This window comes from Bufo gargarizans, chromosome 6, assembly GCF_014858855.1.
Source record: "Bufo gargarizans isolate SCDJY-AF-19 chromosome 6, ASM1485885v1, whole genome shotgun sequence".
Classification (NCBI taxonomy): Eukaryota; Metazoa; Chordata; class Amphibia; order Anura; family Bufonidae; genus Bufo; species Bufo gargarizans.
The window spans coordinates 379,140,211-379,163,279 of record NC_058085.1 but is presented as its reverse complement, the minus strand read 5'-3'; the positions used below and the strand labels follow the sequence as shown (position 1 = coordinate 379,163,279).

General features: G+C 45.4%; 1 protein-coding gene across 1 annotated transcript in view; it reads left to right on the top strand.

The window, feature by feature from the left end:
• The first annotated feature begins 2,797 nt into the window (after nucleotides 1–2,797).
• Nucleotides 2,798–23,069, top strand: part of TDRD1 (tudor domain containing 1) — a 97,763-nt gene continuing 77,491 nt past the window's right edge. The window contains exons 1-3 of the mRNA XM_044299758.1: nucleotides 2,798–2,848; nucleotides 3,698–3,833; nucleotides 6,650–6,752. Coding sequence (XP_044155693.1) covers nucleotides 2,798–2,848; nucleotides 3,698–3,833; nucleotides 6,650–6,752 — 290 coding nt within the window. The remainder of the gene's footprint in view (nucleotides 2,849–3,697; nucleotides 3,834–6,649; nucleotides 6,753–23,069) is intronic.

Sequence of the window (23,069 nt, the reverse complement as noted above, 5' to 3'; positions counted from 1 at the left end):
GGATCCGTTTTCTAATGTGCCAGATTGTGTCAGTGAAAATGGATCCGTCCCCCCGTTTTGACTATGTTAAAGATAATACAAACAGATCCGTTCTGAACGGATGCAGGCGGTTGTGTAATCAGTGCGGATCCGCACCAAACGCGAGTGTGAAAGTAGCCTTAGTCGGGTCTACGTGGCTCACAGTCAGCCTATGATAAACTTTGCCGCTCCACTCTCCACCGTCTCGGGACACGAGCGTACTTCTAAGGGTCCATTCACATGTCCGCATAATGAGTCCTCATCCGTTCCGCAATTTTGCGGAACAGGTGCGGACCCATTCATTTTGAATGGGGTCGGAATGTGCTGTCCGCATCCGCGGATCCGCACTTCTGTTCCGCAAAAAAATAGAACATGTCCTATTCTTGTCCACAATTGTGGACAAGAAAAGGCATTTTCTATGAGAGTGCTGGTGATGTGCAGTCCGAAAAATGCATCACGTACATTGCCGGTGTCCGTGTTTTGCGGATCTGCAAAACACATACGGACTTCTGAATGGACCCTTAATCCTTCCAAAGCACCAGGTGTCAGCTTGATGATAATCCAATTACTTTAAAAAATAGGTCTCCATCCACACGGCATTCACCAGATGCGTTTCGAAACAATCTAGTTTCTTCGTCAGTGGTATATGTTCAAATGAATATTCATTGGTTCAATAGTTCAAAACTATTCATTTGAACATATACCACTGAGGAAGAAACAAGATTGTTTCGAAACACATCTGGTGAATGCCGACAGAAAGACCGTGTGGACGGAGACCTATTTAAAAAAAAAAAAGTAATTTGGGAGGATTTAGAGGAGTGCGCTCGTGTCCTGAGACGGTGGAGAGTGGAGCTGTAAAGCTGATCACAAGCCGACTGTGAACCACGTAGACCCGATTAAGAGACACAGCGCGGAGAGACACGAAAGGTGGGGAATAGAGACACAGCGCACGTATACCGCTATCTCCGCCGCTCAGGTCCAGGAGTGCCGGCCAGTGCAGCCATTAAAACCCATATGCACAGATACATGTAATATCGAAAAATAGATATATGGGCTAAGCCGCTGCTATAATTTATACATGGAGAATAATATCCATTAAACAAGATACCGTCCAAAAACGGTCATAATAAATGGTTTGGCCATTTTTATATTTTTTTTATGCGTGAGCTCCGCATGATTTATACCTGGTTAACAATTAATGTACAATAATCTGATGTATTTTTTTAATAACATTTTAATGAAGGTTTATATAAATGGTGAATTAATATAATACAGGTGATTTGTTGGGAGCCAGTCTTATTAATAGATCATAACTAAATATAACCAGAAAACTCCTTTAATGGTTTTACGGGTGTTTTAGGCCTATTGCACACGGCCGTTTTTTTTTCCCGTTTACTGGCCTTTTTTTGCGTTCCGTATACGGTCCGTATACGGAACCATTCATTTCAATGGTTCCGCCAAAAAAACTGAATGTACTCAGTATGCATTCCGTTTCCGTATTTCCGTTTTTCCGTTCCGTTTTAACATAGAACATGTTCTATTATTGCCCGCAAATCACAGTCCGTGGCTCCATTCAAGTCAATGGATCCGCAAAAAAAACTGAACACATACGGAAATGCATCCGTATGTCTTCCGTTTCCGTTCCGTTTTTTCCTGAACCATCTATTGAAAATGTTATGCCCAGCCCAATTTTATCTATGTAATTACTGTATACTGTATATGCCATACGGAAAAACGGAAACACAACGGAAACAAAAAACGGAACAACGGATCCATGAAAAACGGACCGCAAAACACTGAAAAAGCCATACGGTCGTGTGCAATAGGCCTTATTCTATAAGAGCAATCGGGAACATTTGCACTTTGTCCAAGACGATGGGCGGTCGTTATATTGATGACCTATCCTCAGGTTCAAGCCCCCCCCCCCCGATCAGCTCATGTGATCGCTGCGCACCATTCTGCGTTTACCTGCTTGTCGCAGCAGCGGTGCAGTGTAATTACAGCCTCCTCTCCTATTCAGGTAAATAGGGCGAGCATCTGGATCCCAACTGATCAGATATTGATGGCCTATCGTGAGGTCATCAATATAACACTGCACAACCCCTCTAAGGCTACTTTCACACCTGCGTTCGATCGGATCCGTTCTGAACGGATCCGCTCATATTAATGCAGACGGTGGCTCCGTTCAGAACGGATCCATCTGCATTATAACTTAGAAAAGTTTTCTAAGTGTGAAAGTAGCCTGAGCGGATCCGTTCAGACTTTACATTGAAAGTCAATGGGGGACGGATCCGCTTGAAGATTGAGCCATATGGTGTCATCTTCAAGCGGATCCGTCCCCATTGACTTACATTGTAAGTCGGAACGGATCCGCACGCCTCCGCACGGCCAGGCTGCTTGCAGCGTTCAGGTGTCCGCTCACTGAGCGGAGCGGAGGCTGAGCGCTGGCAGGCGGATGCATTCTCAGTGGATCCGCCTCCACTGAGAATGCATTAGGGCCAGACGGCTGCGTTCAGGGCCGCTTGTGAGCCCCTTCAAACGGAGCTCACGAGCGGACACCTGAACGCAGGTGTGAAAGGAGCCTAAGGAGTCACCTGAATATGGAAGACGTGATGTGTGTTTGTTTTGGGAGCTGGCGTGTAATCTGTCACAGGCCACTATTGGGAGAGTATACCTCTAACAGAAAGTGTGAATACAGTGTCTTATACTGGATGCGATTGTAGCAAACCCTCAGTTCTGTACATGATTTATAATTGTGTTGTTGGCTTCACAGGATAACATGGCGCACCTCAGAGGGTCCGGAGATTGCGATACGGTGTCCAAGAAATCTGTAAGTGTCGTCAGCAGATGGGTTAGAATGGTTGTGTGTGCGCGTCCTGGGACTTCATCAGTCACCAGAGCCAGCAGACATCCAGGGGCCTCGTCCTCCTCCTCCCTGGAATGGCTCTGATGGCCGATCAATTCTTCTGAGCCCTGCACCCCATTCAAATCAGTGAGTGGTGGTGGTCTCAGCACCCAGACCCCTACTCCTAACATGTTCTTTAGATTGTAAGCTCTTATGTTTACTACTGCCTCCTGTAGAGTGTAAGATCTTATGGTCAGAGATGTCCTCCCTTCTGTAGAGTAGATGATCTTATGGTCAGTGGGCTTCTCACTCTCTCCTGTAGAGTGCAAGCTCTTATGGTCAGTGGGGTCTCTCTCCCATTGGGAAAGTATACCTCTTGTAACAGTAGATCCACTCTTCTGTAGAGTGTAAGCTCTTATGCTCAACAGGGTCCTCTCCCTCCTGTAGAGTGTAAGCTGTTTTGGTCAGTAGGGTCTTTTGTCCTGTAGAGGGTAAGCTCTTATGGTCACAAGAGGACTTCTCTGCTTTAGAATATAAGCTGCAGTGGTCAATATGATCCTCCTCCTGTAGAGGTTAAGCTCTTATGGTCTCTAATTGTAGAGCTTACGCTCTTATGGTCAGCAGGGTCCTCTCTCCTGTAGAGTGCGAGCTCTTGTGGTCAGGGAGGTCTTCTGCGCTGTATAGTATAAGCGGCATTGTCCTGGCGGTACGGCACCGTTACCAGTTACTTCATTTGTTTTTTATATCTTGTTTGGCAGTTTTAGATGAAGCCGTGTGCAGGTGATTCCAGCCTGTCATGGCACCCAGAGGTTGATCGCACCTTTTTCTTTGCAGGATGCCACAGCTCTTCATAACAAGGAACGGAGTCAGAGAATTCCCTCTCGAAATATTCTGTCAATTGGTGATGAATTTTTCAGATCTATAAAAGAAGTGAAACGACCTCCCACCTGCGCCAACTGTGGTTTAACTGGTAAGACCTCTCCCTGCTGTGTCATGTCATATGTGTGCACCTGCTAGCGCTCTTTAGAAGGGGGGTTTATTAGCTCTGCTTCATAGGGATGTGGGTGACTCCATCTGAGCTGTCACTAATCCACAATAACTTCTACTCCTTTGCCATGATTTCTACTGCAGCTTTGCTCCATAACAGTGCTGCTATGATCATTGTCTCCTATTCCACAGCATTATTTACTGGAAGCTGAGGTGTTCTAAAATTAATCTGCTATTCCACCCGAGGTCCCTGCTGCTTCGTCCCTTTTATTTCCTTTACACTGCATCTCTGATCCATTGTGATGTAGCTATGATTAGTGACTATTTCCTTTTTTTTTTTTTTTTTTTTTTCAAAAAGGCTACTTTCACACTAGTGTTTTTTGCGGATCCGTCATGGATCTGCAAAAACGCTTCTGTTACAATAATACAACCGCATGCATCCGTCGTGAATGGCTCTAGTTGTATTATGTCTTCTATAGCCATGACGGATCCGTCTTCATCACCATTGAAAGTCAATTGTGGATGGATCCGATTTCTATTGTCAGAGAAAACTGATCCTTCCCCATTGACTTACATTGTGTGCCAGGACAGATCCTCCTTGCTCCACACCACATGGCGAACAGAAAAACGCTGCTTGCAGCATTATTCTGTCCACGATGGGAGCGCAACCAAACGGAACGGAATGCATTCTGGTTCATTCTTTCATTCAGTTCAGTTTTGTCCCCTTTGACAATGAATGGGGACAAAACGGAAGTGCTAATGTGAAAGTAGCCTAATCTGAACTCTACATTCTGCTGCTGCATCTTTTCCCTATGCTTTACACTGCAGCTCTGTTCACATTAGAGATGCTCTGCACTGACTTATTTCAGCATGGACAGAGTTTTTGTAAACTACCGACAAACTGTGATTAAGGCCTCATTCGGACAGCCGTAGTGTTCTGTGGATCCGCAAAACACTGATACTGGCCGCGTGCGTTCCGCAATTAGCGGGCCGCACATGGCCGTAACCATAATAGAAAATGACAAGAATAGGACATGCTCTATTCTTTCTGCGGAATGGAGCCACGGATGCGAAAAGCACACGTCGTGCTGTCCGCATCTTTTGCGGCCCCATTGAAATGATTGGGTCTGTAGCGTTTCCGCAAAATTGCAAAACAGATGCAGACTCATTCATCCTGGCTTCTGAACGAGCACTTAAAGTAAAACTGCTGTCCCATAGAATGAGAGTAATGAGCCACAATAAGGCTCAAATCACACAGCAATAATCAAATCCTGTACCAAAAATTAGAGTAGTGCTCTGTTCTCTTCATTTATCACAGAAGCCACAATGCTGGGCCAGGTCCGTAAACTGCAGCGCTTAAAACAAAATCTGCAGTGAAAGCTGCAACGCAGATGTGAACACAGCCCAAAAGGGGCAAAATACACAAGTCTTAACTGACTGAGTATGTGTGAATGCAACCTAAAGGTACTTTCACACTAGCGGCAGGACGGATCCGACAGGCTTTTCACCCTGTCGGATCCGACCTGCTGCTATTTCGCCGTGCTGCCAGACTGACGCTCCGTCCCCATTGACTATAATGGGGACGGGGACGGAGCTCCAGCGTGGTGAGAGGCTGTCGGACTATGACCGATCCCTCATGAAGCCATGCTGATATGGCGGTATTTGCTTATTTTCATTGAGGTCCTCCAAGATAGCATCTCTTAGTAAACCGTACCATCCCAATGAAAACAATTGGAGCTGATTGCTGCGCTGCTGCTCAGCCAGTTTTTGGCGCAGAATCTGGGCCGTAGTCTCTGTGCACACTGCGTTGGAGCCTAGTACTCTAGGTCAGTGATGGCGAACCTTTTACAGACTGAGTGCCCAAACTGTAACCCAAAACCCACATATTTATCTCAAAGTGCCAACACAGCAATTTAACCTGAATACTACAGTCCAGTATAGTGTATCTTCCATGTACTTTATCATTTAGCTATAATAGCCTGCCTACATTCAGTGCTCTGCCTGTGCTGTTCATAGTGCGCCCTGCGCTGATGAATGGCAGGAAAAGTCTAAGGCATACTGGTACACCATAGACTGTTTCCAGGGCGTGGGTGCCCACAGAGAGGTCTCTGAGTGCCGCCTCTGGCACCCGTGCCATAGGTTCGCCATCACTGCTCTAGGTGTATGTCAGGAGGATTTCTCAACGTGTACATTTTGTTAGATTCCAACATGTGCAGGCTTCTAGTAAGTCGTTTACTGATTGTGATGGTGAAAGAACATAACACATGACATACATTCCTTTGACGTGCAGTCTGCTGCTCCTTAGAGTAGAAGAGAAGGTATGCTGATGTACATCAAGGAGGCCAATAAGGACACTTGTGTCAGGTAAATGGCGCCCTATGAGTACGTTTGATGTCTATATCGGGAGCTTTTCCCAGCAAATATGCCAAACGTAGGGCTCAGACACAGAGTGCACAAAGCCTTACAGAAACTGTCAGAGGAAAGGAAAAAAAGCCCAAAATCTGCAGGATGCACACATCTAATCCACATTTAGACTTGCGGTAGGATGATGGAGAGCTTGTTCATTTGGTGCGCCTTAAGTTCATCCTGTTTTCTTCCTTTTTCTTCACTTTGCATTTATGATTATAAGAGAATTATTATATAATAATATATAACAAAAATGTGAGATTAAAGGCAGCAGGTCCAGAATCAGTTGTGGAGATATCGTAGTACTAACCTTGATTTCCAGTCTGCACGTCCATTAAACTTTTTTACATTGTTTAGAAAAAATATGGAGACCAAATCTTGTCTTATGTCCAGGAAAAAACCGCTGCTCCCGCTGTCATCAGACGTATTATTGCTCAGTGGAGTGCCAGAAGCAAAACTGGAAGGCTCATTCTGTGGTCTGCAGGCCCATCTCACCGTGAGTACTCATTCCTCCTATTGTGCTACCCATACTCATCAGAGAAAAGGCTACTTTCACACTCGCGTTTGGTGCAGATCCATCATGGATCTGCACAAACGCATCCGTTCACATAATACAACCACATGCATCCGTTCAGAACTTCAGTATTATCTTTCAGAACTTCAGTATTATCTTTAAAAACCCTTTTATTTCCTTTACACTGTATCTCTGATCCATTGTGATGCAGCTATGTTTAGTGACTATTTCCTTTTTTTCGAAAAGGCTACTTTCACATTAGTGTTTTTTTTTATTTTTTATAATTGTATATTTATTAAAGAGTAAAGAAATGACAAAGCATATCCACAACAGATCTATGCACATTAGTACAAAGTATGAGGCATAACATACGAAGCACCGAATTCACAGTAACCTAGGCAGTAATAACATTCAGTAATATTCCACAACAGAAAGAGGAATGTCAATCATTAATGACAATAAAGTGCACAGAAGAAAAATAAACTGCGTCTGTCTTTAATTAGTCCATTATAGGACCACTGAATAACAACAAGACAAGACGAACAACAAGAACAAAGACACAAAAGGGAGGGGGAGAGATACACTAATCTCAGCAGCTCTCTAAGGCTGTCTCGTAGCCCAGTAAACGTCCCAGGGATCCCATATGGCATTAGTGTTTTTTGCTGATCCGTCATGGATCTGCAAAAAACGCTTCTGTTACTATAATACAACCGCATGCATCCGTCATGAACGGATCTAGTTGTATTAGGTCTTCTATAGCCATGATGGATCCATCTTGAACACCGTTGAAAGTCAATGGGGGACGGATTAGTTTTCTATTGTGCCAGATTGTGTCAGTGAAAACGGATCCGTCCCCATTGACTTACTGTGTGTTTCAGGACGGATCCGTTTGGCTCAGTTTCGTCAGATGGACACCAAAACGCTGCAAGCAGCCTCCAGAGCGGAATGAAGACTGAACAAAGCCAAACTGATGCATTCTGAGTGGATCCTTTTCCATTCAGAATGCATTAAGGGCAAAACTGATCCGTTTGGACGCTGGTGAGAGCCCTGAACGGATCTCGCAAACGGAAACCAAAACGCCAGTGTGAAAGTAGACTACGGTGTGAGCAACCCACCATGGTAGATGTTTCACTACTGTGCACAAGCTCATAGTCATGTTCTCAAGTGTACCATTTATCCCTATTGAACCACAATTGCCCCTCTGAACATTAACAGCACAGTGCAGTGAGTGTACAGTAATACATATTCTTCCCATGTACATATTGTTGACCTTTACAGTATCACGTGTATTATTGAGTGGGTTTGGAATAAGTTTTCAAGCATATGATTAAGACATATCGATGCCTTATTGCTGCAGTTTCCGCTCGTGGATTAGCCTTATTGACTTGGGCTAAACCTGCGTGCAGATCCGCCACTGACCGGACAGCCTCACATTTTTGCTGTGGAACCCGTGGTGGGTTTTAACAGTGGAACATAGCTTTACAAGTATAAACATATATGTAGTCACCCTGTCAGGCTATATTACAAGTATAATTGCATTATCATAGCCACATCCTATCAGATGATGTATTACACCATATTCACGAATGAAGCCTACAAATGAAATAATTGGTTCTGTATTGTATTGCACTGATCTGTAAATCTGATACCAGTCCAGTACATTCATTTAAAATGTTCCTGATGGGGCGATTGGCTCCCGATATCCCACAGCTAAATTACCGTCTTTTTCGCCCTATAAGACGCACCTAGGTTTTGGGGGAGGAAAATAAGAAAAAAAATATTTTTAACCAAAAGGTGTGCTGTGTTTGGTGGGTTTGGAACTAATGGTGGTCTGTGGATGGCACTATTACTGTGGATCTGTGGATGACGGACACTGTTATGGGGGGGATCTGTGGATGACGGACACTGTTATGGGGGGGGGGATCTGTGGATGACGGACACTTATGGGGGGGGGGGGATCTGTGGATGACGGACACTGTTATATATGTGCGATCCACAGACCCCCCCACCCCATAACTGTTCCATCCACAGATGTCCTCCATAAAAATGTCATCCACAGATCCCCCCCCCCCCGCCCCGCCGCTCCAGTATACAAATATAAGATGTCTTATTCAATTAATAGTTATTACACATGCCCCCCAACTGCTAATAGTACCGTACATGCTAACCGCTTCAGTACAATGGAGGCAGGCAGGCCGGGCGGCCGGTGCGTCACTCACTGACGTCACTTGCCTGCGCCGCCTGCTTCATTCATAAAGTAGGCGGCACAGGCACGTGACATCAGGGAGTTACGCAGCCGCCCGCCCGGCCTGCATTGTACTGAAACGGTTAGGATTTAAGGTACTATTAGGAATGAAGAGGCATATTTAATAACTATTAATTGAATAAGACATTTTAAATTAGTATACCGGAGCGGCGGGGCTATAGTACAGTGATTGCACCGCCCCGCCACTATTGCCGGCCCCCAGCTCCGAGTCCCAGTCCCTCCCCGAGTCCCCGCTCGCTCGTACATCGCAGCTTGCGATGTAAAGCTGGCAGCATTTGCCCCATAGGACACGGGGGCATTTTTCCCCCCATTTTAGGGGGAGAAAAAGTGCGTCTTATGGGGTGAAAAATACGGTAAGCATTTCCCATGCTCATTGCAAATGTAGTATTACATGATGACCATTTAGATTAATGATCAGCCATGTAATACAAGGACGGATCAGATCTGTTAGAAGAGACTCTCTGTTTTGGCTCTTTGAGGAGGGTCCCTGAACAGGTGGTCCCCCAATTTGATATCCATAATCATTATATAGACATGGTTGTTGGGTCCTTTCCCTAGCACTGTGGCCCCTATGTGCTAAATATCAGTGGGGATCTAGGAGTCAGGCTCCCATTGATCAAAAAGTAACAACATCTCCTTGCCATAGGGCTTCACATCATATTTTTCTGTCATTAAGATCCACCTACCTTCTCTGGTGACTTAATGGAAGGACCGAGGTCATTAACTTTGGGGTCTAGTGTAGAAGGGGTTAAGTTTTGGTCATCTCCTGTTAACCTTAGTGTGTCATCTGCTGACCAAATAGCAATGGCGCGTCTGGTCACCTGATTAAATGCACCTAACCGAGTAAATGTGTCTCCAGTTATTGCTCCGTGTTCTGCCATGCTTGTTGCCAGGGCTGTGGAGTCTGAGTCGAGGAGTCGGAGTCAATTTTGGGTACCTGGAGTCGGAGTCGGCAAAAAATGAACCGACTCCGACTCCTACTAAATTTAAATTGGAATAAAAAAATAAAAAAGCAAGTTTAAATGTCCGAATTCATAAACAGTTATAATTAATGACTTCTCTACTGTAAGAATAAAGGCCAATGCATGCAGTGCCTCACGTAACCGCAAAACAAACGCGTTCAGTGATGTGAAGAAGCTTTTCATATGCTTCACTATATGGCACGCAATGCACAATTAGGAGTGGCAATACATATACTTTCCATTGTGTTGTGTTCTGATGTTACAGGGAACACAATGCCCATGGTTTACCTCGCCTCTCACTGATAAGGGATTAAGTAAATATGTGTTTTGCAGGACTAGAGACACTTGTATAAGTGAAGGGAATGGAGGGTCAATAGTTCAAGACTGAAGCTGTAAACCATGGATGTCAAACTCATGGCCCTCCAGATGTTGCAAAACTACAACTCCTATCATTCCCTGATAGCTGTAGTATGCCCAGGCATGATGGGAGTTGTAGTTTTGCAACAGCTGGAGGGCCACGAGTTTGACATCCTTGCTGTAAACCATTGGAAAAACTGCTGTCATTCAGCTAAGGCTATAAAACGTGTAAACTCAGAATGTTATCTTAAACTTTAAACATGACTATGGGATTCTTCTAGGGAAATCATGTTTTAAAATAAATGTCCCTTCTTGGATCCTCCCACTGCCCTATCTTCAGCAGAAGATCAGCACACAAAGGAGAAGGCAGCAGCTTCTGCCCAACTACCTCTCTGTGCTAGAAGAGCTTAGAAGAACTTCTTTCTTTCCTTCAAGGAATGTATAAAATACATTCGCATATTAAATACAGAGGAGTCTGAGTCGGAAGTACAAAAAACTGAGGAGTCGGAGCATTTATCTACCGACTCCACAGCCCTGCTTGTTGCCCCAAAATCATTGTCAGAACTAGAAGCAAAACACCCCTTATTCTAAACCTATCCCTAATGCTAACACACACAAAAAAAAAGCCCCACAGTCCCCAAAAACAGAAGACTTTGGGCTCATTTACACCACCGTAGGCCATCCATGCCCGTCTGCTGACTGTAAATTGCGGTCCACAATGCACAGGCACCGGCCGCGTGAATCGCATATTGCGGCGCAGACCTATTGACTTGAATGGGTCCGCGATCCTCAATATACAGCAAAAGATAAAACATGTCCTATCTTTTGTGGTTTGGAGGTACGGACCCAAAAGCCCATGGAAGTGCTTGGTAGTGCTTCCGTGGGCTTCCGATCTGTGCTTTCTTATAGTCCAAAAAATGATAAGTTAGTGGAATTACTATTATTAGACAGCCCGGTGTGAGATTGACTGCTCCTTTTGCCTATGTCCCCTTTGACATTAAAGGTTTTTTCCCACCTCCCTGTTTTACTTCCTCTTTAGCTCCAGCACTCACTATTTCTTATCTGTGTCATTAGAGGACACAGGGATGACCATACTAGGAGGGGGACGCTAAGCACAGAAGTGTGAGCTTCTCTCACCATCTATACCCTTCCTACAGGGACTAAGATAAAACGGTTTTAGCTTAGCCTCCATAGGAGGCAGACATCCCTTTTTCTCTTTTTTTTTTTTTTTTTTTTTCCGGCTGATTCTTGTCTACAAATGCTCGCAGTTTAGGGAATAAGATCAATGAACTTGAGGCTATAATGGCATCTGAGAATATAGATGTAGTGGCTGTTACTGAGACGTGGTTCAAGGGGAGTAATGACTGGGATATAACAATACCAGGGTTCTCTCTATACAGGAAAGACAGAGAAGGCAAGAAGGGGGGAGGGGTGGCCCTGTATGTGAAAGATAGCATGAAATCTAATTTGATACAAGTTGGCGAGAACAATTTAGAGTCAGTTTGGGTTACCTTGCAGCTTGATAATCTTAAAGTAACTCGTGTAGGTGTGATATATAGACCACCTAGCCAAGTCAAAGTATTAGATGATCTACTAGTTGAGGAAATGGCTAAAATGACATTGAAGGGGGAAGTTATCATTATGGGAGACTTCAATCTTCCAGATGTAAACTGGAAAACCAAAATAGCTAGTTTTGCCAGGAGTACAGATATTCTAAATTCCCTACTGGGATTATCTCTACAGCAAGTAGTGGAGGAGCCAACCCGGAAGGAGGCCATTTTAGATTTAGTATTCACAAATGGGAATTTGGTATCTGATATTACTGTAGGGGAAAGCTTGGGATCTAGTGATCACCAGTCAGTGTGGTTTACTATAAGTACAGTGACTGAGTCACATCACACAAAAACAAAAGTTTTAGATTTTAGAAAAACTGACTTTTCTAAAATTAGATTAGTGGTATACGAGTCCCTATCAGACTGGAACAGTTTCATTGGAGTACAGGAGAAATGGGACTACTTAAAAGTGGCACTACTGAAGGCAACCGAAAATTGCATTAGGCTTGTCAGTAAAAGCAAAAAAAGGAAGAGACCAGTGTGGTACTCAGCAGAAGTGGCCAAAATCATTAAAAACAAAAAGATAGCATTTAAGAATTATAAAAATAAAACAAAAAGAGGATCACAGGCACATTTATAAGACTAGGCAGAGAGAGGCCAAACAAGGTATAAGAGCTTCTAAAGCACAGGCAGAAGAGAAATGAGCTCAGTCAGGGAAAAAAGGCGATAAGGAATTCTGCAAATACATAAATGAAAAAATGAATCTAAAACAAGGAATTGCCAAATTAAAAACAAAAGGAAGGTATATGGAAGAAGATACAGAACTAGCTGACTGCCTCAATGAATACTTCTGTTCAGTTCTTATGAAGGAAAAGGACCTCAGTTAGGAAAGAAGACTAATGAATCTTTTGATGCATGTGTCTTTACAGAGGAAGAGGTTCTAAGTCAGCTGTGTAAACTTAATACAGATAAGTCACAGGGGCCTGATGGGATACACCCAAAGCTTTTAAAAGAGCTCAGCGGTGAACTTGCAAAACCATTAACAGATTTATTTAACAAATCACTGGTAACAGGAGTCGTCCCAGAAGATTGGAAATTAGCAAATGTTGTGCCCATTCACAAGAAAGGTAATAGGGAGGAATCGGGCAACTATAGGCCAGTAAGCCTGACATCAATAGTGGGGAAATTAATGGAAACCATACTCAAGGAGAGGATTGTGGAACATCTAAAATCCCATGGATTGAAAGATGAAAAACAGCATGGGTTTACTTCAGGGAGATCATGTCAAACTAATCTTATAGATTTTTTTGATTGGGTGACTAAAATAATAGATGGCGGAGGTGCAGTAGGCATCGCTTATCTGGACTTCAGTAAGGCTTTTGATACTGTCCCACATAGAAGGCTTATCAATAAAGTGCAGTCTTTGGGCTTGGACTCCCATATTGTTAAATGGATTTAGCAGTGGCTGAGGGACAGACAACAGAGGGTTGTAGTCAATGGAGTATATTCAGACCACGGTCTTGTTACCAGTGGGGACCTCAGGGATCTGTTCTGGGACCCATATTGTTTAATATCTTTATCAGGGAAATTGCAGAAGGCCTCGATGGTAAGGTGGGTCTTTTTGCTGATGACACAAAGATTTGTAACAGGGTTGATGTTCCTGGAGGGATACACCAAATGGAAAAGGATTTAGGAAAACTAGAGGAATGGTCAAAAATCTGGCAACTAAAATGTAATGTTGATAAGTGCAAGATAATGCACCTGGGACGTAAAAACCCAAGAGCAGAATATACAATCAGTGATACAGTCCTAACCTCAGTGTCTGAGGAAAGGGATTTAGGGGTCATTATTTCAGAAGACTTAAAGGTAGGCAGACCATGTCATAGAGCAGCAGGAGATGCTAGCAGAATGCTGGGGTGTATAGGGAGAGGCATTACCAGTAGACAGAGGAAGGCGCTCATGCCGCTCTACAGAGCACTAGTGAGACCTCATCTGGAGTATTGTGCGCAGTACTGGAGACCATATCTCCAGAAGGATAGCGGATACTTTGGAGAGAGTTCAGAGAAGAGCTACTAAACTGGTCCATGGATTGCAGGATAAAACTTACCAGGAAAGATGAAAGGACCTTAACATGTAGAGCTTGGAAGAAAGACGAGACAGAGGGGAGATGAGAGAGACTGCTAAATACATAAAGGGAATCTACAAGGTAAAAGAGGAGAGAATATTTAAAAGAAGAACAACTGCTACAAGAGGACATAGTGTTACATTAGAGGGGCAAAGGTTTAAAAGTAATATCAGGAAGTATTACTTCACTGAGAGAGTAGTGGATGCATGGAATAGCCTTCCTGCAGAAGTTGTAGCTGCAAATGCAGTGAAGGAGTTTAACCTTCTCTGGACCGCCTAACGCACGGAAGCGTCCTGGAGGTGGTCGATTCATTCCTCCTGGACGCATTCGTGCGTCATCTCTCGAGGCGCGAGATTTCGGTCTGAGCCGGCCCACCCATGCGCTTTGCGGGCCGGCAAAAGTTGAAGAACCATTTCGTCACCAGCCTGCCAGCCAATGATCGTTGCTGGCAGGCTGGCGATTTTCAAAATCTCTAATCAGAAGCCATCTAACACCTTATATTTATAAATATAAGGTGTTAAATGGCTTCCCTGCTCCTCTGCTGGTCCTTTTGGTCGGTTGGTCTCAGCAGAGGAGCAGGCATCACAGTGAGTAGCACCAAACACTACACCTTAGCCCCAGATCACCCCCAGCACCCCAATTAACCCCTTGATCACCCCTTCTTGCCCCTGTCAATCACCTAGTGAAAGGGAAAAAAGTGATCAGTGTAAACTGTCACTTTTTTCCCCACTGGTATTGACTGATAGGTTTTAGGATAGTTTAGGCCCCTTGGTTACGTAGTTTAGCGATCGTTTAGCGCCCAGCCCACCGCACCGCAGTCACTTATTCGCTGATTAGCTATTCGCTGATTAGCGTATCGCTAATCAGCTTTTGTACTTTTATAGTATCTGTAAGTGATCAAAACTGATCACGGTCAGATCTATAATAGTATTAGTGTCACCTTAGTTCGCCCTCCACCCAAAACGCAGTGTTTGCCCGTTCAGGCCTGATCGGACGCCCACACGTGCGTTCACCCACGCCAGCCCCGCCGCAGTGACCCCCAAATTTTTTTTTTTTTGATCACTGCACAATCACTTTACACGCGCTGCGGCGATAAAAAAAAACAGTTTTGATATTTGTTATCAACCGCAGCGGCCTCCGGTACTTCGCTAGCCTCCCCTTTGTAAGACAGGCTTGCTTTTTTTCTTGGGTAGTCTCAGGGAATACCCCTAAATTTAGTTGCCAAATGTCAAACAGGGGGTATTCTTCTGAAGAGGCCTACAGGCTTCTGACCCAGTCGGATGAGGAGTGGGAACCCTCATCTGATGAATCTAGCGGGTCAGAATATGAACCTGTAGAAAGCAGTGGCAGTCTGACCCAAAGTTCGGACGAGGAGGCTGAGGTCCCTGATAGCACCAGGCGTACCCGGCCCGTGTTGCTAGACCACAGGTTGCGCAGAATCCGCTTCAAGGGCAGCAGAGTGGGGCTGGCGCTGTCGGATTACGTGGTGAGGCATACACCAGCAGCGCAGCCCATCCTGGACCTAGTACCAGCACTGCCGTACAACATGGTGAAGTGGCGAGCACCAGAAGGGCAGTTGAAGCTGGCACGGTGGCACGTGCAATAGTTACCCCGTCGCAGCCACCGCACAGACAGGCCCGTAGAGCCCCTAAAATCCCTGAGGTGCTGGCAAACCCTGTTTTGCAGTCCCCAACTTCAGCCGCACCTGTAGTTCCTCCTTTCACCGCCCAGTCTGGAGTTCGGGTTGAGACAGCTCAGATCGGTTCGGCCCTGGGATTTTTTGAGCTGTTCTTGACTGCGGAGCTTTTGGACTTAGTTGTGGCAGAAACAAATCGGTATGCCACTCAATTTATATCCGCCAACCCGGGAATCTTTTATGCCCAGCCTTTCCGGTGGAAACCAGTCCAAGTTTCCGAAATTAAAAATTTTCTGGGCCTTCTCCTCAACATGGGTCTAACCAAAAAGCATGACTTGCGGTCATATTGGTCCACGAACCCAATTCATCACATGCCCATGTTCTCTGCTGCTATGTCCAGGACACGATTTGAGACCATCCTGCGTTTCCTGCACTTAAGCGACAACACCACCTCCCGTCCCAGAGGCCACCCAGCTTTCGGCCCCTCATAGACCACTTCAACCAGAAATTTGCAGATTTGTATACCCCTGAGCAAAACATCTGCGTAGACGAGTCCCTAATACATTTTACCGGGCGCCTTGGCTTCAAACAATACATCCCAAGCAAGCGCGCCCGGTATGGGGTAAAATTGTATAAGCTCTGTGAAAGGGCCACAGGCTATACCCACAAATTTCGGATCTATGAGGGTAAAGATCAGACCCTGGAGCCGGTCGGTTGCCCTGACTACCTGGGGAGCAGTGGGAAGACAGTCTGGGACTTGGTACCCCTTGCCAAATAAGGGTGACACTATCTTTATGTGGACAATTTCTATACAAGTGTGGTGTGGCCCTCTTCAGGCATTTGTTCCTAGAACAGATTGGCTGCTGTTGCACCGCGCAAATTAGTCACGCGGGCTTCCCCCAACGGCTCGTTACCACCCGTCTTGCAAGGAGGGAGAGGGCTGCCTTGTGTAACCAAGAACTGCTCGCGGTGAAATGGAGAGACAAGCGTGACGTTTACATGCTCTCCTCCATTCACGCAGACACGACAATACAAATAGAACGGGCAACCAGTGTCATTTAAAAGCCCCTCTCAGTCCACGACTATAACCTTCACATGGGAGGGGTGGACTTCAATGACCAGATGTTGGCTCCGTATTTAGTTTCCCGCAGGACCAGACGCTGGTATAAGAAGGTGTCTGTATATTTGATTCAATTGGCTCTGTATAATAGTTTTGTTCTCTACAGTAAGGCTGGGAGAACAGGATCCTTCCTCAAATTTCAGGAAGAGATCGAGAACCTCCTGTATCCAGGAGGTTCCGTGGCCCCATCCACCAGTGTAGTGAGCCATCTACACGAGTGACACTTCCCCAATGTCGTTGCTGGTACCTCAACCCAACCGTCACCCCAAAAAAGATGTGGTGTCTGTAGCAGGAGTGGAATAAGGCGTGACACCCGCTATTTCTGTCCTGACTGTCCTGACCACCCTGCCCTATGCTTAGGGGAGTCTTTCCGGAAGTACCACACACAGGTACACTTAGCATAGGGATCACATCTCACAGGACAGGTACACAGGGCTATTAGGGCCCATTCGCACACAGCTGCTGCAAACCTCTCCTTTCACCTGGGACAAAGTGCATAATGCACTTCGCCACATCTTTGGGCGATTTGCGCTTTGCACATTGTCCCATGGGGAAGGAGAGGTTTGTCCTATAAAGGTAAAAAAATAAAAATCACCAGTAAGCAAAAAAGTTAACGTTCAGTTCAAAAGGTTAAAGTTTATATGTTCTGTTCAAATGTTATTATAAAGTTAATAAAATTTATTGCGTTGTGGCCTGGTTTTTTCTTTTGTTTTGTTTTTTTTACCTTCCAGGTGGACCAACCGATCGACTAGCTGCAGCACTGATGTGCATTCTGACAGAAGCATTGCGCTGCTGTCAGATTACACAAAAGTCGGTGTATGCGGCGCTGCAAGACGAGATTTCTCCTCTGCAGTAAAATATACGTTTGCCGAGGCATATGAGCTGAGGAGGCGGCGGTGTTCATATGCTTTGGCAAACACTTTGTATTAAAAAAAATAAAAAATCCCTGCAATGACTTATTCATCCACATCAATTGATGTGAATGGAGAAATCGGATTTGCCAGGGCATACGAGCTAAGTGGGTATGGATGTGGGCGGAGCTCCTATGTCCTGGCAGACGCCTTTCCCCCTCTTTTATTTTTTTTTTTTTTTTGGGGCAGAGATTTTTTTCATCCACATTGATCGATGTGAATGAAGAAATCTGTGCCGTTAATTTTTTCTTTTAGCCCAGAGGCTGAACGAAAAAAATAAATCTCATTACCCGTATGCTCAATATAAGGAGAATAGCAGAAACTCCTAATGCTGGCCATACATGTAATGCCAGGGCAGTACAAACACCCCACAAACGACCCCATTTTGGAAAGAAGACACCCCAAGGTATTCGCTGAGGGGCATATTGGGTCCATGAAAGATTGAAATTTTTGTCCCAAGTTAGCGGAAAGTGAGACTGTGAAAGTGAAAAAAAACAAAACAAAAAAAAAACAATTTCCGCTAACTTGTGCCAAAAAAATAAAATTTCTATGAACTCGCCATGCCCCTCATTGAATACCTTGGGGTGTCTTCTTTCCAAAATGGGGTCACATGTGGGGTATTTATACTGTCCTGGCTTTTTAGGGGCCCTAAAGCGTGAGAAGAAGTCTGGGATCCAAATGTCTAAAAATGCCCTCCTAAAAGGAATGTGGGCCCCTTTGCCCACATCTGGTATCGCCGTACTCAGGAGAAGTTGGGGAATGTGTTTTGGGGTGTCATTTTACATATACCCATGCTGGGTGAGATAAATATCTTGGTCAAATACCAACTTTGTATAAAAAAAGAAATGGGAAAAGTTGTCTTTTGCAGAGATATTTCTCTCACCCAGCATGGGTATATGTAAAAATACACCCCAAAACACATTCCCCAACTTCTCCTGAGTACGGCGATACCACATGTGTGACACTTATTTGCAGCCAAGGTGGGCAAAGGGGCACACATTCCAAAGAGCACCTTTCGGATTTCGCAGGCCATTTTTTGCACATTTTGATTTCAAACTACTTCGCACACATTTGGGCCCCTAAAATGCCAGGGCAGTATAACTACCCCACAAGTGACCCCATTTTGGAAAGAAGACACCCCAAGGTATTTCATGATGGGCATAGTGAGTTCATGGAAGTTTTTATTTTTTGTCACAAGTTAGTGGAATATTAGACTTTGTAAGGGAAAAAAAAAAAAACATTTTCCGCTAACTTGTGACAAAAAATATAAAGTTCTATGAACTCACTATGCCCATCAGCGAATACCTTAGGGTGTCTACTTTCTGAAATGGGGTCATTTGTGGGGTGTTTGTACTGTCTGGGCATTGTAGAACCTCAGGAAACAAGACAGGTGCTCAGAAAGTCAGAGCTGCTTCAAAAAGCGGAAATTCACATTTTTGTACCATAGTTTGTAAATGCTATAACTTTTACCCAAACCATTTTTTTTTTTTTACCCAAACATTTTTTTTTATCAAAGACATGTAGAACAATAAATTTAGCGAAAAATTTATATATGGATGTCGTTTTTAAAAAAAAAATATTTACAACTGAAAGTGAAAAATTTAATTTTTTTGCAAAAATTTAGTTACATTTCGATTAATAACAAAAAAAGTAAAAATGTCAGCAGCAATGAAATACCACCAAATGAAAGCTCTATTAGTGAGAAGAAAAGGAGGTAAAATTCATTTGGGTGGTAAGTTGTATGACCGAGCGATAAACTGTGAAAGTAGTGTAGTGCAGAAGTGTAAAAAGTGGCCTGGTCATGAAGGGGGTTTCAGCTAGCGGGGCTGAGGGGGTTAAGCATGCATGGGATAGGCATAAGGCCATCCTTCATATAAAATAGAGCCAGGGGCTAACCATACCAATTTAGTATATTGGGCAGACTAGATGGGCCAAATGGTTCTTATCTGCCGACACATTCTAGGTTTCTATGATTGGGCTACAGGTGACCTTAAGGCACCTGTTTTTCCCACCCATGAGGGGGGAGACCAGTGGGTCCCGGAGCTCGCTGTTCGTTCCCCACCTCCAGAAGACAAGAAGGAACAGCGTCAGGGTCACCTTTGCCGCTCCTTCAGAAAGCTCCCCCCTGATGCCGGCGTAGTAGCCCTCCCCAAGGGGCCGCATACTGAGTAAGGTTACACGGCTCGAATCGGGGTGGGCTGAAAACGTCAGACAGATTAACCCTTTCCCTGCCCTGTTTGTTCATGCTATTGGCCTGTGTTTTTTTTATTTTTTTTCAATGCATAACTCTAACCCCTGGCTCCATTTGCCACTGCAAGAAAATCGAGGTCCCAGCTTCATTGTAACCTGCTTGTTCGGGCATCCTCCTGCCGCCGGTTGCCGCTGAAAATTGAGGCCCGGGCTTCCATTGCGGCCTGTGCTTCCAAAATCTTCTTTTGAAGTGGTCAGTTCAGCCTTGCGTACAGTTTTTGCTTCTACCTGGGTGAGCAAGGCCATAGCACAATGGGCGAACAAACTACGACAGGGTATCACTTCAGGGGACGTTCCTGAGGAGCTTTCTGATATTGCTCTGCAAATTTCACACATCAGCTCTTACATGTGTGAGGCCTTTTTGGATGCGGCCAGGCTTATGGCCTGCTCTTCGGCCCTTCTTGTGGCTACCTGCCGCACTTTCTGGCTTTCCTGCTGGTCAGTGGATAATGTGTCATAACTGGCCTTAACAGCCCTTTCCTTTTTTGGCATTAGACTCTTTGACAAGTGTCTGCATGAGATCATTTGTGACGCTACGGGTGGTAAAAGCACCCATTTTCTACCGAACAAATCCCCTCATTTCACCAGGTCCAAAAAGAGCTGACCTCTGACCTTTTTTCTTTTTTTTTTTCTTTACCCTTTTGGCATTTCCCTAGCCCAAAGCAACCGGACGACAGGTCTATCCATAATCGAAAGAGCAAACCCTCCATAAACCGGTGTCCCTCTTGGCGTCAGGGTTCCAAGTCCCACACTGCGAAGCCCCCCTCAGCATGACTTGCTGACCCCATCCCATTCCAGTGGAAGGCAGTCTACACCTGTTCCAGCAGGTTTGTTTGGCAGACGTTTCAGACGTCTCGGTGCAAGAAGTCATCTCTGAAGGGTACAAGCTGGAGTTCACTATTTTTTATTTTTTTTTGTTCTTCTTTGAACTCTCCCTCCACAACCCGTTCCTTTTTTCAAGCCATCCACACTCTCCCGCTGCAGGACGTGATCGTTCCAGATTTTACCCCAATCTCTTTGTTGTCCCCAAAAAGGGAGGTGATGGTCCAGCCCATCCTGGACCTTCATGCTTTCAACCACTTCCATCGGGTGAGGCACTTCAGGGTGGAGTCCTTAAAGTCGGTCATTGCGTCCAGATATTATCTGTCCTCGATAGATATCAAGAATGCTTACCTTGATGTGCCCATCTGTGTCAGCCACCTTTGTACAGTTCCACACCAGGGCATCAGCTTCATTGGACAGACTGTCTGCTGGGACATCTGGTTCACATTCAGTCTATCAACTCCACGGCGGTCACCTACCTCATCCACCAAGGTGGCACCCAGAGTCCTGCAGCCATGACAGAGATAACAGTCATGCTCTGATGGGCAGAGTTCACATTCCTGGCATGGACATTTGGATCACAGACTTTCTCAGTGGGGAACGCTTCGATCCAGGCAAATGGGCCCTCTATCCTCAGGTTTTTCAAGCAATCTGCAACAGGTGGGGTCGGTCGGACGTTTATCTTATGGCCTCCTGCTTTACAAGGATCCTCTGGCTCTGGCAGCCCACGCGTTTGTGATTCCATGGAGCCAGCTTGAGTTTCCATACGTCTTCCCACCTCTTCCTCTCGTTCCATGGCTTCTCAGAAAATCAAGTCTGATGGTCTCCAGTCATTCTCGTGGCCCTGGGTTGGCAGCATCATGTGTGGCACGCATCACTTGTGGCCCTTCTCTCTGATGATCCCTGGTGTCTCCCACTTCAAGAGGATCTGTTATCTCAGAGTCCTCTCATTTACCTGATTTTACAGTAACTGCATTTAAATGCATGCCTCTTATCGCAATTTTTGTGATTCTCATCATCTTTATGTGGTGCCAAATCAGTTACAAGTATAAGTATGGACGCATCATACTGCTTTTATAATGAGACCAGACACACTAGGTGATTTCATGAAAGCATCTTCTCATCCCCCTGAGCCATGGTAGAAGAGAGAGCTTTATTCAAGTTACATTGACTTAAATAGCAGACATGACATCACAAAAGGGGTGGTCCTTAAGAAGAGACTATTGGCTCCTTAACCTGATAGGAGTGGTTTCAGCAACTTCAACTCTGAGTTAATAGGTAGATTTGAAAACTGCAACCCAATCCCCCCCTTCCCCCTCCCCTATTGACTATAACACTGGAAATCCTTCTGCGCGATCATTAAAGGGGTTCTTCGCTTTCATTTAACTGATGATCTATCCTCTGGATAGATCATCAGCTTCTGATCGGCCGGGGTCCGACACCCGGGACCCCCGCCGATCAGCTGTTTGAGAAGGCAGCGGCGCTCCAGCAGCGCCGCGGCCTTCTCACTGTTTACCGCCGGGCCGCCCGCCCACTGACACCACGACTTGTATCAACTAGAGTGGGCGCGGCTAAGCTCCATTCAAGTGAACAGAGCTTAGCCGCGCCCACTCTAGTTGATACAAGTCGTGACGTCAGTGGGCGGGCGGCCCGGCGGTAAACAGTGAGAAGGCCGTGGCGTTGCTGGAGCGCCGCTGCCTTCTCAAACAGCTGATCGGCGGGGGTCCCGGGTGTCGGACCCCCGCCGATCAGAAGCTGATGATCTATCCAGAGGATAGATCATCAGTTAAATGTAAGTGAAGAACCCCTTTAAGCTCCTGAGGAGGTTGATGATCCCGCAGGCGGTATTGCGCCTGCGCAAGTTTTCTGGCCGCCGACAGGAAGAAGGACGATGACGTGGGGAGGGTAGACGATGACGTGGGGAGGGGGCGGAACCGTTTGCCGGGGCTGTGGGAGGTTATTTCAGGATCAGGAGGCATTCTTGGGATTCAAATCAAGACGGGCTGGGCACTGCAGGGGGGCGTCACTGGGCACCAGAGAGGGAAAAAAAACGCCCCTCTGGGCACCTTGGAGCCTCATTAGCATATCATAAAAAGGGCTTTTTTATCAAAAGGACAAAACGAAATAAAGTAAGAAGACGACTTCAGGAAATAAGGTACTTTAGTGAACATGGCGATGGTGACCGCTTAAAATGGTAAAAGCAGGTGACAGATTCCCTTTTAAGGTGCAAACTGCTACAGACTGCGGTTCTCTATCTGTTTCTACATCTTTGTTTTCTGGCCCACCCTTGGGGCTGC